This window comes from Glycine max, chromosome 11 (genome assembly GCF_000004515.6).
Source record: "Glycine max cultivar Williams 82 chromosome 11, Glycine_max_v4.0, whole genome shotgun sequence".
Lineage (NCBI taxonomy): Eukaryota > Viridiplantae > Streptophyta > Magnoliopsida > Fabales > Fabaceae > Glycine > Glycine max.
In genome coordinates this window covers 6,239,008-6,257,248 of record NC_038247.2, presented here as the reverse complement: position 1 = coordinate 6,257,248, position 18,241 = coordinate 6,239,008, and the positions used below count along the sequence as shown (strand labels likewise).

The window sequence follows — 18,241 nt, the reverse complement described above, 5'->3', positions numbered from 1 at the left end:
GAAGCCTCATTGTAATTGCAATAACAATTCTTGTTATTCATAGTTTAGTTATTTTATGATTATGCTAATCTCAGGAAAATAGATGGGAAGGATAAATATGAATAAAAGAAATTTTTATGTCTACGTTAATTTTGGGGGATAAATTTATCAATATCTTTGTTTATTGCATTTTTGTCTGTATTTTGGGTCTACATATAGTCTTATTTTGTATAGGGTTGACTCCGTTTGCAAGAATGAATTATTGTTCGGTTAAAAATAAATCAAAAATAAAAAGTGGGAAAATTAACTGTGATGTGTCTTTAAGTAATTAGTTAATATTTATCTTATTCATAAAAAAATTATTTTCAACTAATTATTTGCAAGAATATCATACTGTAATTTCCAATTTTATTCACAAAAAATTATTTTTACAGCAATAAAAAAATGTTAAACTATATTTTTCATAAAAAAAATATTTTAATTTCTTATGAAATAAAAAAGGCTAGGCCGGTTGAAAATTTGTCTCGACGTCACGCGAGCTCGAGTCTTTTTGTTTTCCTTTTATTTATTTTTAACTAAAATCATTAATGATTGATGAACTAAAGCTAGCTCAGCTGTTTTTATTTTGATTGCTTGGCTAGTTCAGAAAGTTGACACCGATTCCACCATGTGTATAGTCTCTCTCTCTCTCTAAATTGCTTTCATGGTTGCAAGTGCAACCATGAAAGCAATAAAACTTATGCTGTATTCTTCTTCTTATTATTAAATATTCTTCAAATGTCAAAATTCTTTTGGACTGCTTAGATATTTTAACGGAAATAATTTACTATTATTTATGTCACACTCACATTAATACAATTTTATGTACCAAAAAAAAAATTAACACAATTTTCGTTCTGTAAAATTTTATTTTTATCCATTTTTACAAGATCAGTAATTGAAAATAGAAGGTACCTTTAGAAAATGAACAGTAACACTTATATATTTCAAAATTATATCTATTTCTCTATACTTATTTTTTTTTTATATTTCTCTCTCTCTTATTATATAATTTTTTTTCTTTTTATCACTCGAGATATGTGTTGGATTATACAAGCATAATTTTTTTTCTTCCAAAGATATAGATTATATAATAGACACATGCAGTGCAATAGATAGAGGAAGAACAGGAAACATATTCAAAAGCCTCTTAGGATGCATTACATGGCCAACTAGCTAAGCCATTAATTCACTCCAATGTCAGACTTTGTATCGATATGAAGTAGCAAGCATTAACTTGATATTCATTTTGAAATGACACACTTGTGTTTCCATTTTAACCCTTTTGAATCGAACAACGTCAAGCCTTCAGAAAAACAGCACGCATTATAGAGCAATAACAAAATAATATTTTTTGTCAAAAAAAAAAACAAACTATTATTGCTCACGAACGAAGTACTATAGACATAGAATACGACATCTTTTTATTGGCTAACAAAGAAAGCCAAGCCCATCAGTTCTGACATGTTGATCAGTGAAGATGGTATTCACTCAATGCTGACAACCATAACGTGCACCCTTGATTAAAAAAAAGCTTATATATGTTTTTTTTCCATGGTAAATTAACATTTTTTATATTATTTTTGGTCTTTAAGTTTATTTTTTTTAAAATTTTAGTTATTATAAGTGGACTTTTTCAATTTTTGTTTATCTTTAATCTTTGTAAGTTTTTATTTTTTAATTTTAATTTCTTTAAAATTTTAATTTTTTTATTTATAATTCTCATAAGTTTATGTTTACATAAATCAAAATTAAAAAAAATTAAAACTTAAAAAGACTATAAATAAATAAAATATCTTGCAGAGATCAAAATTAAAAAAAATACAAACTTTTATAAATTAAAATTAAAAAAATAAACTTAGAAGTATCAAAAATAAAAAATACTAACTTACAAGATCAAATTAAAAATATATCATTCTAACCCCTTCTTCCTTCCTTCCTTGAATGATGTATATATTTTTTTATAGTTTTAAAGCAAGTTTTATCGATCACTTGGTTTACTTTTACTTATCTAGTGTAGTTCTGCACACACATTCAAGATATGTGAAAAGCAAAATTTTAATTAAAATGTTATGTGAAATATATACAAGGAATAACATTAAGTGCATTTTTGGTACTAAGGTTTAAGAATAGCTGTACTTAATACTCAAAGATATGTTAAGTTTTATTAAATTAAGTCTAAAAATCTAAAGAAATATTTATTTCAAAGACTAAAACGATACTTTCACTACAGTTGTATTGTATGTACGTGACACGAGCAAATGAATATTTAATTCAACATTTTGATGAAAAAGAGGTGTAAGTTTAACTATCAGTAAGTTCCTTAATCCTAAACTAGTTTAACGATCTGCCAGAGAATATGATTCTTAGATACATTGCTCTTGAAACATAATGTTGTTTAAGCTGCAAATACTAGCAGAAGAACCCAACAAAGAGAATCGCCTTCTCTTTCATCCAATCAACGTGTGGTTAGTGATTCCTATACGTGCCCCTCTCTCTGGGCTATTCTTGATATAACCATCCACCAAACCAAACTACCCGAAATTATATAGTATATGCTGTCATGTTTTCATTATGCTAACACATCAATTTCCAAGGTAGAAGAGTTGTCTTTGTTGATTGCCCTCTTTTGTCTCCCAGTAGTAACAGTAAATGCACTTGCATATCACAACACCTAATAGCCATGAAAAAAAAATATTATGGCAATTTGCACAAAACATTGCTCTATGTCCCCCCAAAAAACCTAGATTCCAGGCTTGTGGTGGAAACTTTAATTAGGCTACAAACCACTTCATTGTTTGAGCTAGCCACTAGGCAGGATTATTTAAATCTATCCATTACTTATCTTTTGAATTAGGACATGAATTGACAAGATGAGCTGATAGTAGAATACAAGTTCAATAATACACATGATAATTTGGAAATATCTTATATTATTTGAATAATTGTTGGAGATTGAATTATTGATGCCTAACGGGAGCACACACCAGCAATTTTCTCATTTTCTGTATCCTTTGTTTTAGGTTCTCATTTTGTTTACCACAGTTCTCTCAAACAAAGTACTACGTTGCTCATCTCATGACCACGAGATTAAAAAAATCTCTATAGCTGCCGAATTGCTGACCCAAAGTGTCAGAAAAGTCATATGAAACTCAGGATGACCCACATTGCCATCACATGTACACATCACACACCCTAATAGTCCACGTTCACTAACATGGTACCATGTTTAGGTTCTCCAAAACCATGTTCCTATAAATAGATTCAACAAAGACTAGTTGTGAGTCAAGCAATCAACAAAGAAAAGATGGAAACCATTTCCAAATTTCCCTGTTCACATCAACCTGTAAGATCCATTAGTTTCCCTCCTAGGGTACACCCCGTTTCTCAAAGAGTTGAAGCACTTCTAAACCACCTAAAACCTCATCATTCTCAGCCTATCTCAATCACTACTTGTTTAGAAGCTGAGACAATTCAGAGCGACTTAGTTGTGCTTGCTGAGTTGTACAACTGCATGGAAGAACTTTTCCATTCTCCACAAACCAAACAAACTCTTCTACGCTACCAAGATGGAAAACTAGTAGAAGAAGCATTACGTGGCTCAGTCACATTGCTAGACGCATGTGAGTCTGCAAGGGATTTGTTATTGGTTCTTAAGGAACACATGCAAACCCTTCATTCAGCCGTGCGTAGAAGAAAGGGAGATTCAAACATTGAAAGCATCATTTCTGCTTATGAAAGCTTCAAGAAGAAGGCAAAGAAGACAATTGCTAAACAACTTGGACAATTAAAGAGAATGAAGAATAAGGCTAATTCCTTTTCTTTATTGGATCAAGATCAACAGCTAGTGTTTTTGGCTAGAGTTATAAAAGAAGCAAGCACCATCACCATCTCTATATTACATTCTCTATTAGTATTTATGTCCATGCCAACATTTGGAACAAAAGGGTCTTCCCTGATCTCAAAGTTGAAGCCAACGGTTTTGTTTTCTTCCCTGAAAGAACAGAAGAACACAAATGGGGTTGCAGATCTCAACAATGTTCTGTGCTCTCTCCTTAGAAGAGAGAAAAACGGTGATTCCAGTGGTGAATTTCAAAGGGCACTAACAGTGTTAGAGACATTGAATGTTAATATTGGTGGTCTTGAGGGTGGATTAGATTGCATATTTAGATGTTTAGTCAAAAATAGAGTGTCGTTTTTGAATATGCTGGCTCATTAAATGAATGGAGCAAAAATACATATCCTCTGTAAATGTAAAATCTCCATAAATCAGTACATGTTTGAACAACAGCATCAAGATTAGTTCAGAATTCTATATCTTCTCAACATTTCCCTATTCCAGTTTATTATTATTATTTTTAAAACTGATAATTGAAAGGCCTTCTACCGGAACTATCGTTGGTGCTCAAGATTTATTTATTTTAGTAATTTGGCTAACATTATACCTACTTAACAGTTAATCAGCCATCTTCCACAAAGGTGGAATCTATCAATAATAGCTATGGCTTACAAATATCAGTAAAACATAAGTAACTGATTCAATATATAACTTACTAAAAAATGTGGCCTTCTATTTAGGACAAGATTTAACTGAAATCTTTGTACAAAATCTTCTTGCTGATCCTCCATAAAGAAAGCATTGTATGTATTTAAACTTTCGAAGATATTAATAGGAGTATATTTATTTTTTTATCTAGTATTTTCCTCATAAAATAATAGGAAAAATTGTAAGAAAATATAACATTACACAATTACATAGAAATATCTTGTTTGACGGACAGTGTCTCTGTATTACTGTTTTCGTAGTGTGAATTCGTAAAATGAAACGTTTTTTTTATAAAAAGAAAGTTCAATAATAATTGTAACATGATATTTATTTCTAAGTTATTTTTTTGTTAATTAATTTTTAATTAAACTTTGAAGTGCAATAATACTTCTTAATTTTTTTCTAATTTAAATTGATTCAATCGGTTGAATAGTGTAGCCGAAGATGATTCCCTAGATGGACCTCTGTTTGAGTGTTAGATTCTTACTGATTTAAAGCATGTCATTGGTGTATTAATAAGTTTTTTTTTTTTTACTGTTATTAATAAGTAATCTTGAAAATACCTGTTACCTGCCCCTTTAATTATGCAAAACTGATATGGTGCTTCAAGTTTGTGTGCACGGAAAAACGTTTCTTAGGAGTGTTCAGTTTTGAGAAAATATACTGAGTTCACAAAATAAAAAAAATTAATTATGCAAAAAAATTGTACAGTTTCCCTAAACCCACTATCCCCACTATAGCATATTAGCATATCCATTGGCCTTGATGCTATTTTAACCAAAAGCATTAAGAGGCCTTGATGAACTTCTGTCTGGAGTGGGCCTTAAGAGGATCAGAACCCAAAATCCAAAGACAACAAGGGATTTTGGTACATGAGAATTCCACTAAGCCTTCATCTTATATGACATTCATAGATCAATTGCTTCCTGCACCTCCATATTGCCTCCGATACCTTTTAACTTTTTGGAAAGCCTAATCCGAAACTGCTCACAAATTTCCTAGTCATTGATAATATTTGTGACATCAATTCAAAAATTTTATCCAAATTCTACAGAATTTTAAATACTATCAAATGCAGTTAGATTCAATAATTTATTAAAATTAATTATAAAAAAAATAAAATAAACAGAAACTTAATAACTCATCCGCGTGCACACAGTTGAAGACCTTGGTTGCAGAAATGAATCCTAAATAGTAAATAGCATGATTTGATAAAGTTGTCTTTTAAATCATGAGAATTTTTCTGTAATTAAACTGTTTCATCCTTTTCTATATCGTATTAACTCAAGAAAATTCATTCTGTATCTTTTTTTCCTTATTCATTGTTGAGTCCGATATGTACTATGATTGAATTCCTCTGTCAAGTCTTGGGGGTTAAAAATGCTCAAATATCTGAGAGGCCACATTATTGTCTATATGGGTATCAAGAAAAACGAAAAAAAAGTTTGGAAAAAAGGAGTATAATTATGTGACAGGAGGTCTACTGGTCTGGTATTTTTTTGGTTTCTCCCAAGCATTTAACGTTATAAGCCATAACGTTAAATGGGACCGTAGGATACTCGTCCATTACATGTACCACAAGATTTCTCAACAAAAGCAAATATAGGAATGAGATTCTTGTTCGGTTTAAAACAGAATGAAATAATGAGTGAGTTGGTAAAATCAACAAGGGAGACATAAGGGTTACAAGCCATTCATGCACCCACCAAATAACCCATCATTTTGTTCTCGAAATTGTAATCAAAGTTATATATAACTCAAATGGTTGTCCATTTGTCACATCCAACAAGATCTGGATCTCATCGATGGAGGAGCCATTTATTACACCATTATTTGCAGTTCTATAGCTCCTTGGCGTTGAGAGACAAGCCAGGGAGTGAATATAGCTTAAACAACACTATTTCTATATTCTGAAATCAAGAGGCAATGTGGCAGCAAAGGAGGCAAACTTGCTTATTACTAATGAGGTTTTCTGATTGCCAACACACGCAGGACATGCCAGTTATGCATCTCAAATCCATTTCAAATTCATAGAGGCATATATTATATCACAAATAATAGTGCACATTGTTTGGTAGAGATGTAACAAGTTCACCAAATTAATAGGAAGCACATGCTGGTACCACATGCTCACGTTCATTATGAGAGGTTAGCTGTGCTGCCTATTTTTTTCACCAATAGCAATGAATCATGATTTGCGCCTATACACACACACACACACACATATATATATATATAGAGAGAGAGAGAGTTAAAGACTTGGTGAGAGCACAAAAACATTGAGCTTCATTTGTAAAAGAACAGAATACAAAAAGAGTAACTATGGCAAACAAGTTCCATGTTCGCTCAAATAGTTTTCCTACTGGATCTCATCCTAGCACCATTTGAGTGGAGGAAGAGCTGAGCAAGCTCAAAACTTGGGAAGCCACTTCCACATCCACATCAAAGTCAATTTTCACTGGCTTGTCCTTGCTTCAAGATTTGCATATTGGCTTGGAAGATCTTCTCATCGTGGCATCAACCCAAAAGCTGATTTCCAACTATCAAGGTGAGAAATGCATTGAAGAGCTTCTTGATGGTTCAGTGAGAATTTTGGATGTCTGTGGCATCACAAGGGACACCATGTTACAAATTAAGGAAAATGTCCAATCCCTTCATTCTACTCTTAGAAGGAGAAAGGGGGATTCAAGCATTGAAAAAATTATTGCCGAATATAATTTCTTCTCAAAGAAGATGAAGAAGAATGCCAAAAAAATGATGACATCTTTGAAGAAGATGGAGAGCAAATTTGGAGTATCCCCACTCTTAAATCAAGACTAACAACTTGTTCCTTTGGTTAGAGTGCTTAGGGAAGTCATTGTAATGAACATGTCTATCTTCCAATCCTTGTTAACTTTCTTGGCCGTGCCAGCTTCAAAGTCAAAGCCAACCAAATGGTTATTCGTAGCAAAATTAATGCACAAGGGAGTGATAGCATGTGAAGAGAAACAAGAGAATTCCAATGAGTTGCAATGTGTGGAAGCATCTTTAAGCACCCTTCTAAGTGAAGGTACTAATGTTGCAAAGATGCAGGCTGCACGTGAAAGATTGGAAACATTGGAGAATGCCATTGAAAGCATAAAAAATGCTTTGGAGATCGTATTTAGGCGCATGCTTAAAACAAGAGCCTCCCTTTTGAGCATCATGACTCAATAAGATTTGAGATTAGAGAGTCACGGTTTTCTCTCCAAATCTTCAAAGCATCCAAATTTTAGGGATTTGCTGAGGATTGAAAAATTTTGCCTCATTAATTTGTACATGTATATAGTTATACAATCAAATACAACGAAATGTTTATACTCTATATTTCGATAAATTATATTTTTGTTTTTAAGTCACCTTCTTCCTAGAGAACATTCCTTTACATTTATCGTGCTATACTGGCTAAACATTATAGTTACTAAAATTGGCTGGAGAATAATGTCTAATTAACAAGTGGAGTTATTAATTCATCTTTAGGCTTTGAAGAGAAACTTAACAGAACAATGATCAATTCAAGGTTTTTTTAACCATGGTTATAAAGGTGGCATAAACCAGTCCGAAGTAAATGTCACAGTGGTAACCCTGTTCTCTTGTAACCAAAATGCAATCATAAACAATTAGGTACAGATAAGGAAAAATCTTTACATACAAGTAACCACAATATGTTTCTATTATTAACCGTCATCCCCAAAAATAAGCTTAGCACTCAATTTGTTAAAATCAGCGAGCCCAACAATTGGAAATATTCCTTGGTGCGAGACCTGAAAATGACGCAGAACATTAGGAAAGTATCTTAAGATTAGACGGCTCAGTATAAAACTTACTTGAACTAATTTTACTAATTTTTGAATATTTTCCAGGCAACTTCTTTCGCAGTTTCAGAAATTGGATTTTATAGTTTTTTCAATTAAAATGAGTCTTACATTTTGGCACCTCTTTATCTATATTTATCTTTCTACTCTACAAAAGTCTATACCCTAAGAATTAGAGTGTACTTTTCTTATTCTAGAATCTAGATGTTCCTGTGTATGAATTTGTGGATGTGAAATGTTTGTTGCATAATAGCTTGTGGTATGGGTTTTGGAAGTCCTCTATATATAGGTGGTGTGGAGGTTCAGTTATGGTGGTTTTTAATTTTATGGGCGATGGTTGGGTGTTTAATTTGGTTGCAAGGGGGCGGTACCCAAGTTTTACTATGCACAGTTTGTGATGCTAAAAAACTGTAAGGAAATGTTGGGTATAAACAACTAATTTTGGTGATTTTAATCTGCAAGAAATTGTATAAAATGAAAAAGACTACAAATTCAGAAGGGGACAACAATAAAAATAAAACTTTATTCATCAAACATGTACAAATTAAATTTTATATAAAATATTTATAATAACATTTTTTTATAAAATAATCCAAAAATATATTTTATGTTGACAACAAATTCAAGTCATCAATCTCACGTGTCTTTAAAAACTTTCATGAATATATAATTAAAATTTGTATACGGATTAACCACATATTTTTACAAAAAAAAAAAAAAATCCTATTAACTATATGGTATAGGAATCTATTAAGTTGGAATGAATTATTTTAGTCATTGAGATATCTTTTATAACAATAGTAGCTAATTACTATTGAAAAAAATTGCTTTTAAATTGTCAAAAGATATAGGGAAAAAAGAGTGTTATGTTATTTGTGTAAGACCAAAAAATGATAAAAATATTTTTAAAAAATAGTAATAAAATTAGAGCATATTTTAGGGTGTCTTAAAATTTAAAATTCACGATCAAGATGTTGATATAAAATATTTGTCTAAAATATAAAAAATTGTCATTGATAATTATCTTTACAATAAAGAACATAAAAAAGAAATAAAATATCTACGTATTGTTATTTTTACACTCAAACACCTTTAATTTTTCTTTAAAAAAATAGTAGAGGAGGGAGGGGTGGGGGAATCCCCTCTAGACACCTTAATAAATCCGTCATTACCCGTTAGCATTGTCACTAATTTTAAAAGTTAACGGAGAAAGTGAAAAGTCATGCATTTTTAAAAGTTGAGAAACTAATTTTTTTCAATTTGAAAGTAAATGGACTAACGCTAAATTTGATCTAAAATACATAAACCAAAAACACATTTCTCCTTAATAAAAAAAATAATATATGAATAGTTGTACAATTTTTTTTATCGGCTAAATACTTGTACAATGCATACACCCAATTAACACCATTTTATTTCTCTTTATCACTTTTTCTTATATTTATATTTTTCTTTCTTTCTTGAATCTCTTTCTCTCTGGGGAGTGCCTATTGGCATATGGGAGAAGATGAACCATTTTCTATAATAAAGTTTAATACATGAATATTATTGTTGAAAAAAAAGTTTAGTATATATTAAGAATAACGACTATTATCGGGGAAAAAAAAGAAAAAAGAAAAACGACCAAAGTAAATCACATTGAAAGCCCGGCAATGCCAAATAACTTGGTGAGGCCAAAAGTTATACTCATAGCCATCCAACCTCCAATGAGCACTCTGATACAGGACTTCCTCACTAGAGTTTTTCCAAGCACTGCTCCAACACCACCAAATAGCAACAATGTCAGGGTAGCTACAACAGCAACAACAACAAGCCTAATTTTATAGTTCCTTATGAATGCAGCTGCTAGTAGTGGTATCACTGCACCCACAGAAAATGCTAGTGCTGATGCTAGAGCAGCCTGAAATGGATTTGGCAACTTCTCCCTTTGAGCTAATTCTTCACCTACTCCACCGATATTATTGTTTTCTTTATCTCTTTTAATTTGAGCAATTTCTATGTCATATTGAGTGTACACAGAAACAAATTCTCCAATTGCCATGCTACATGCTCCAGCAATTAGCCCTGCAAAGCCAGCAAGAAGCATGGCTGTGATGTTTTCCTTAACTGCTCCAATACCTATCATCAATGATGCAACTGAGACTAATCCATCGTTGGCTCCTAATACGGCTGCACGAAGCCATTGTGCTCTCTGAGAATAGTCAATGTTGTTTCTCTCTTCAACCTCTTGGTATGGTTTGGGCTCTTCACCAATTGCATGGATAGGAATCTCAACATGGTTGAGGGAAATTTCATTAGTTTTATAATCATCATCAAGGGAAGCCATAATGGATGAATTAAATATATTGGTAAAATAAAGTAGAAAATACAAGAAGATGGAAAAGAAGAAAAAGAGAATACAAATTCTTAGAGCTTGTGGATTTAGACATGTTCAAATGAAGGGTATTTATAGAGTTATCACCAAATGTAATGCGGTGTAAATGGACTTGGAAAATGACAAAAAAAAAAAAGGAAGGTAGTGTGGATGGCACTAGCTATAAGTGGGACTATTAATGAATTTGGTTCGCATTTAAGAAATTCTCAAGAAAAAAAAATTACATGGATTCAATTTTTTTATTGATAAAAATTAAAGACTATGTTAAAAAATTTATAATAATTTATGTATCTTGTTTTAATCAATTAAATTTAATTCTTGGATAAGATACATGAATTCATTACGCATATTTTTCATCATCTAATCAATATATCATTCATGTGGTTAGATTAATCTTATTTTTAATTATATACATGGTTGAATTAACTAGTCTAATTTTTAGTTTAGTTTTATCCATGTATGTGGGATTGAAAAAAGAAAATAATATTTTGATAACTAACGAGTGGGTATATGCTTGTGCATTACCGAATTCTTTCAGGTATATATATATATACACCAAATTTTATCCATTAAAATGAGTTAATGTAACGGCTAAAGTAATTTCATTAAAATTAAAATTTGTGGGTCACGTGCTCATCTCTCATCCTCACCCCCGCCGTTAGTTCTTGACATTGGCAACACCGAAACATCGTATCACACCCTACGCAGTTACCTTGAATCAAAAGCTTGGTCTTCTCATATTTGCCACTCTTCCCAATTTCCAACATTTCATACTCATCCCCACGAGAATACATAATCGTTATCCCAAAATAAGCCTCTTGTGGGAACGCACAATACCCTAAAGCATCATTCATAGAAGTGTTTTCGTTCTGACATCGATAAGAATTCCTCTCACAGTGCAACGTATACTCCTAATTGTGTCGATCTCTTCGAAGGAGATGGTGTCTAACTCTTGTAGAAAGCAAATCGAGACCTCCCATTTTCCACAGCATTTGCGGCCAATTGAAAATGTTTCTTTTCCCAATTCCCATATACCCACCACAAAAATCATAGTAATTATAGTTATTCTTGTTCCTGTTGCTCCCTCTGATCCAATTGAAAAAATTATCCCTCCTTGAACGCTCACCACTTGGTCAAATTGTAGAAAAAACACATCCAGAAAAGCGAAATGAAACTCCAATTGAACAGCGGTTTCGAAGGTTAACAGCCACCGTAAAACAAGAAACAAGAGAGCACGTGACCCATTCATTTTAATTTTTAATGAAATGATTTTAACCATTAGATTAACTCATTTTAATGGATGAGATTTGGTGTATATATATTATATAGAGGAACACTTCCTGAAAGTGTAGATTTTGCTTTTGCTTTTCTAATTTTGAGTCATTTCCACAAAATTTCAACATATAAGCAATAGAAGTGATTTATATAAGCCAAAAAATCACGGTACATTATGCAACAAGTGTTATCAGTATAGCTCCTAGCTAGCTGGTCTAAGTAATGGAGGACTCTCAGATTTAGAATATTAATAAGAGAAAAATTGAGAGAGAGATATGTATAATATGGAGTGTGCACTCCACGGGTTAGTGGTATTAGAAAAATAATGAAACAAACTTAATGGCATCCCACACTTAAAAGCGTGTCATTTATTATAAATTGAAGGGAGTGTGCATTCCACACGAAAAGCAATAGGTTGCAAATTTTGATCACACTTCAATTTCTCTTTCGGAAATTATTTATTTTTAAGAACTTTGCCTATAAATGGACCTGTCATTGCTTAAGTTGCTTTGCTCTCTTGTCTTATTATTTTCTTTCCATTTTCTGGAAGTGACTAATATTTTTATGTCGATCTCTGGAATCAACTGCATTTATTGAATACACATTTCTGGCATTCCATTGAACTCCTGCATTTGTTTCATTTATATTAATGTCATTGCCTTTTTCTTTTTTCTAAAATTATTTGCAGGTAATTTTATAAGAGAAAAACAAAGTTATATACCAACAAGGTAAAAAAATTTATAACGTCATCTAATTATAATGTGCAATGTATGTATAATAAATTTATTAATTTTTATGATAGTTAGTTTAAAATAATATTAATAATACACTCGTGTTATAATTAAGTTGGTTTAACAAAAGGGGGCCGTGACATTCACATCTTTGAAACTTTCCAATGTGTCAAATTATTTTCTTCTACTTCCTGCACTTTGAGTTTAATCACGACTGTGTCAATGATAAGTGTGAGTAAGTGATTGTAAATTTAACTAGTATTTTGATATATAGAATGCATAAGATAAATATTTTTATATAATTAAAATTTATAATAAATATTTTTTTAAATATATAGATAATATCTTGAATTTGTGATAAACAATATATATTTTAGTATAATATTATTTTTAATTATTGATGATTTTCTTAACAAAATTATTGAAATTTAATTTAAATATAAAGATGAAAAAATGGTTGATTAAAAAAGAAAATTATTTGTATACAACTCTATCCAAAAAATTATTTGTCTCTTATAAGACACATTTCTAATGGTCTGTTGCATTAATTTTATTTTCTTAAAGTACACTTAATTAATTAAAAAAATCAGCCAAGAAATAGTAAATTATAGAAATTACTGGGAGAAGATAAATAACAATTAAGTGATAAACAATTAGGTAAAAAGAAAGAGATGATTAATTTTAAAGAAATAAAGGGGTGATTTAGAGAGAGAAAAACATTACAAATTATTAATGAATTTAACGTGATTAATTAAATTAATTATTTTTTTTTAAAAAATATAAATCAATTAAAAAAATCTTATAAAAATGAACAGAGGAAATATACAGTTTACCCCTTATTACAAACAACAAAGTAAAATGTGAGATAAAGGGACACATGACCACTCTTACGAGTATCACGAGACAAAGTTTGGTTTTGTAAAAATCAAACTACAACCCCTTATTTTGCCCCGTCAATAACATTCTCCTTCTTTTTCCCATCTTTGCAACAAGTGTGTCACGTCGTGTGGGGCTCGTATATTTTTTTATACTTTCACACCACTTTATCTCATCCAAATAAACACATTAACTTTTTTTTTATATCCTTTTACTGTTTTTTTTTCTTATTTCTCATTATTTCACCTAAACCAAACACAATGTAATTGAAAATTTCAAGAATTATTGAACACGTGGTTTGCACTCTTTCCTATTTAGCTCCCTCCTTTAAATACCATTCTTTATTGCCTTTGAGGAGGGAGGCTACTAATAGCAAGGACATCTTTCCCTAACATTTTAATTTTCATAAGGGTTTAATATATTTGTAATTTATGTGAAAATAATTTTTAGTCGTTTAAAAATAAATTATTTTTTCTCATTTATGAAAATATATCACATGTTATTCTCCATTTTATAAATTAGGAATTAAAAAGAGGCAATTTTCTTGAAAAACAAAAATCGCATTTGACATATTTTCATAAATGAGGAATAAAAAATGATTTATATATTTTTGAAAGACTAAAAAAATATTATCCTATTAAGAAGACTAAAATATATTTAATATTTTTTAATATCATATGCAATTGTGTACTATTTTAATTTTTTAAAAATTTGGTTGGGTAAATAAATTAAATTTAATAATTTAATTATATTAATAGTATAAAGTTTTTTTTACTATATCATCCAATAATTTATTATCATCATATAATTGAAAATTATTTATTTTTGTAATAATTATTTTAAAATCATATTTAAAATGATTTTTAATTCATTGTGAGAGGAAAATTGCCACTTTATATTGAAATAAAACTCAACATTTTAATTCCCATTAAAAAAAATTATTGTAGGAATTGAAGATATGTAATTAAAATTTTATAATAACGCACATATCATATCTCCTGATTAATCAATTGAGCTATTTTTTTTTAATAATTCCTATTAAGTTAACTCCGTTATTTAAATTATATAAAAAAAATCTTATTAAGCCCGTTCTCTTCAGGTGTAAAGGTTTGTAGGTTATGCTTAGGAATGATAATAGGGTGAGGTGGATACATAAGTAGTAGCTACCGGCTGTCCGCATTGCCGAATAAAAAATTCACTTGTATTTGTCTTATTACTCATGATTTTTTTTTATATAATTACTTATGAATTTTTTTTTTATATCTACAAGTTTTCATGGATGCTTCCTAAAAAATAAAAAATTATCACTTTAACCATATTTTTTTAAAAGAATTATTCTGCCAATTAAGGAAACAATGATCTAAAGGTGTATTTCCATCAGGATAGGTATGGGATATTGATTTTCTTCATGTGATCTAGAGGAAATACTGATATCAACAATTTGAGTTTTATTTTTTATTTTTTTAGAAAGGTAGTCTGAAAGCAAAGATAACCATGTTCCACTTTATCGAAAAAAAAGATAACAATGTTCCAACAAATGAAAATTAAGATCTGTTAACAAATTAAGATCTGTTAATGGGTATGTTTAATGATATTTTTATATAAAATAAAATTTATATAAACATATACTATAATTATATGATATTTTATATAATTTTTATTTTATTTTACGAATAAAAATATATTTTGGTAATTATAAATTTATTTTTTAATTACTATCTTTATTTAAACATCAATTTTTTAATTATGTTTTTAATTTCAATTATTTAGTTTTTTATGTTGTGCATATTATTATTAATCTTATGTTGTATCTTAAAATATTATCAACTATGTTTAAAATAAAATAAAAGTAGTATACACTTACTATTGCGTATTAGTATATATTGTCATACTAACCCATTGTTAGTATCTTAAAATATAATATTAAAACAATAAAATAAATAATGTAATTAAAAATTCTTCTAAAAAATAATGCAATTAGATAATATCCAAAAGATAATCCCAACTGAGTGGATATAAAGAAAAAATAAAATTGAAGAGTTTAATTCAATCAATAGAACAAAGTACATGAATTATTATAAATCGTCTTGTATTTATCTTTGATTTTTATAATAAAATAATAAAAAATTAATATTATGGTAAAAAAGTAAATTTAACAAATATCTTCGAGATAAAAAAAGAAATAATATATAATAAGAAGATAAAAATAAGAAGTAAAAATGTTAGTTAAATAGCGTCTAAAAAATACTAGAAATTATGACTAAATTTATTTATCTATCAAATATTACGAACATAATTAAATAAGTTTTTGAACTAATAAAAATAGCTCAAAACGAACTCAAAATAGCTCTCAAATATACTCAAGTTAGTAGTACTAGTTACCAGGCACAAAACCAATCTGTTATATATAGGTTTGGCTCACAATTTAATAAACAGAACATTTCAACTAACTTGTATAGCAAATTTTTAACTATTGAGTTAATGGAATAAGCTGAATATCCGTAATGTCAACTCATTGCCGACCTTCATTAAATCCAAGTTCTATATTTTTATCAAGTTGAAAAAATGTTAGTTTATATATTTAATTTTAACCATGTTAGGTTTTAGACTTTTGGTCCTTATTTTTTTTCTTCAGATATTAATTTCTATATTTTTTTGGGTACACTTAACATTTTTTTGTTACATATATTTTGTTTAGTTTAAGTTCAAGTATTTACTATTAAAGTATTGGTCCATAAATATAGTATTAACTGATTTAAATCTTAAATCTTAATTTCTACATTCAATGGTTTACTGTGTACCGCGGAGACTGTATTAGAAGGTTTCTCATTAAGTGGGAGAATAATTTTACCTATCTTTATTCTTGCAATGACGAGAACGAAAAATAAAAGAAAAATATTTTAGGATAAAAAAAGTTAAACATTTTTTTAAGATAACAAGTAAAATACGACTATATTCAAACAACTAAAAATAAATTTAAGTAAAAAATAATAGAAATTTATTTTTAAATTAAAATTAAATGTAAAAAAGTATTAATTTTACACAACTAATATTTCTTCTTAACAAATAATTAGAAGAAAAAAGTATTAATAACAATGGCTACGTGGTAAAAAAAATTATAAATTTAAGATAAATTTATTTCTATAAATTAAATTAATAATTTTTTGAATCCGAATAAATTATGTAATTAACTCTTATATATGAGAAACTAATTGAAATATTCCACCTTTTTAGCCATTATTGATTTCAGAAAAATTAAGTATAAACTTATTATAATCACATTCAATAATGTAAAATAATTTCACTTAATAGCATGAATAGGTTGTGTAGATCATATTCAGACCTCTGTTCCAGAAGAGAATGCTAAATAGCATGAATTGATAAAGTTGTACTTTAAATCACGATTATTTGCAATCAACCTATAAAAAATAGTATTAACACATAAAGAAATCGTATATTCTTTTTCTTATTCATTGTTACGCAATCCGAGATGTATTCTGGTTGAATTCTTCTCTCAAGTCTTGTAAAAATGATCAAATAGCTGCGAACTGACGAAGAGATTCATTGCCTACGTGGGTATAACTATCAAGAATATGGTTGGGAAGAATGAAGTATACTTTTGTGGTTGGAAGTCTACTGAACTAGCTAGTCTTTGTAGAAAGTAACGAGTGAAAAAGATAACAAGCAGCCATTGAATTAAGGTCTATGAGTACGCAGCAATAACATTGCAATTCAGACAGAAATGATGTGTGCATGCACAAAATCCCTTGTGCACACAAAACCTTTATTACCGTTTGATTTTGAGGATTGAAAATGTGTGATGTTTGTGTAATTGTTTTTTGTTTCTCCCAAGATCTTAACAATAACAATGGGACCGTAGGATAATCTTTATATGCACCACAAGATTTCTCAAGAAAAGCATATAAAGGAATGAGATTCTTCATTGGTTGGTTTATAACACAATGAAATAATGAAAGAGTTGGTAAAATCAACAAGGGAGACATAAAGGCTTACAAGCTACTCGTGCACTCGTAAAATAACCCATCATTTTGTTCTCGAAATTGTAATCAAAATTATATATAACTCAAGTTGTTGTCCATTTGTCATATCCCACCAGATCCGGATCTCATCAATCCAAAAAACCATATATTAAAGCATTTTGCAGTTCTGGCTACTTACCATTGAAACAAGCCAGGTAATGGATATCCTTGAAGCTCAAACAACAGCATTTTTATATTCTGAATTCAAGAGGCAATGTGGCAGCAAAAGAGGCAAACTTGCTGATGACTAATGAGGTTTTCTAATTGCCAACACTCGGAGGACATGCCAAGTAAACACATCAAACCCATTTCAACATCATCGTGGTCTGTATTATATCACAAATAAGAGTGCACAATGTTTGGCAGAGACGTAACAAGTTCACCAAATTAATAGGAAACACATGCTGGTACCACATGCTCACGTTCATTATGAGAGGTTAGCTGTACTGTCTACTTTCTTGAATCTTAACCAATAGGAATGAATCATGACTCGCAGTTGTTTGCACCTATATATAGAGAGTTAAGGACTTGGTGAGAGCACAAAAACA

General features: G+C 29.7%; 2 protein-coding genes and 1 pseudogene across 2 annotated transcripts; 2 read left to right on the top strand and 1 right to left on the bottom strand.

The window, feature by feature from the left end:
• The first annotated feature begins 3,306 nt into the window (after positions 1-3,306).
• On the top strand, positions 3,307-4,403 carry LOC100777229 (uncharacterized). Its single transcript, XM_003537627.5, has one exon. The coding sequence runs from the start codon at positions 3,326-3,328 to the stop codon at positions 4,235-4,237; it is 912 nt and encodes a 303-aa protein (XP_003537675.1). The 5' UTR covers positions 3,307-3,325; the 3' UTR covers positions 4,238-4,403.
• Positions 4,404-6,886: 2,483 nt separating this feature from the next.
• Positions 6,887-7,885, top strand: LOC100776692 (uncharacterized; annotated as a pseudogene).
• Positions 7,886-9,739: 1,854 nt separating this feature from the next.
• Positions 9,740-10,806, bottom strand: LOC100817158 (vacuolar iron transporter homolog 4). Its single transcript, XM_006590677.4, has one exon. It carries the CDS (start codon positions 10,721-10,723, stop codon positions 10,031-10,033), a length of 693 nt encoding a protein of 230 aa, XP_006590740.1. The 5' UTR covers positions 10,724-10,806; the 3' UTR covers positions 9,740-10,030.
• Positions 10,807-18,241: the final 7,435 nt, after the last annotated feature.

Coding starts and splice junctions, on each gene's coding strand:
- LOC100777229 (XM_003537627.5), top strand. CDS start 3,326: ATGGAAACCATTTCCAAATTTCCCTGTTCACATCAACCTGTAAGATCC.
- LOC100817158 (XM_006590677.4), bottom strand. CDS start 10,723: ATGGCTTCCCTTGATGATGATTATAAAACTAATGAAATTTCCCTCAAC.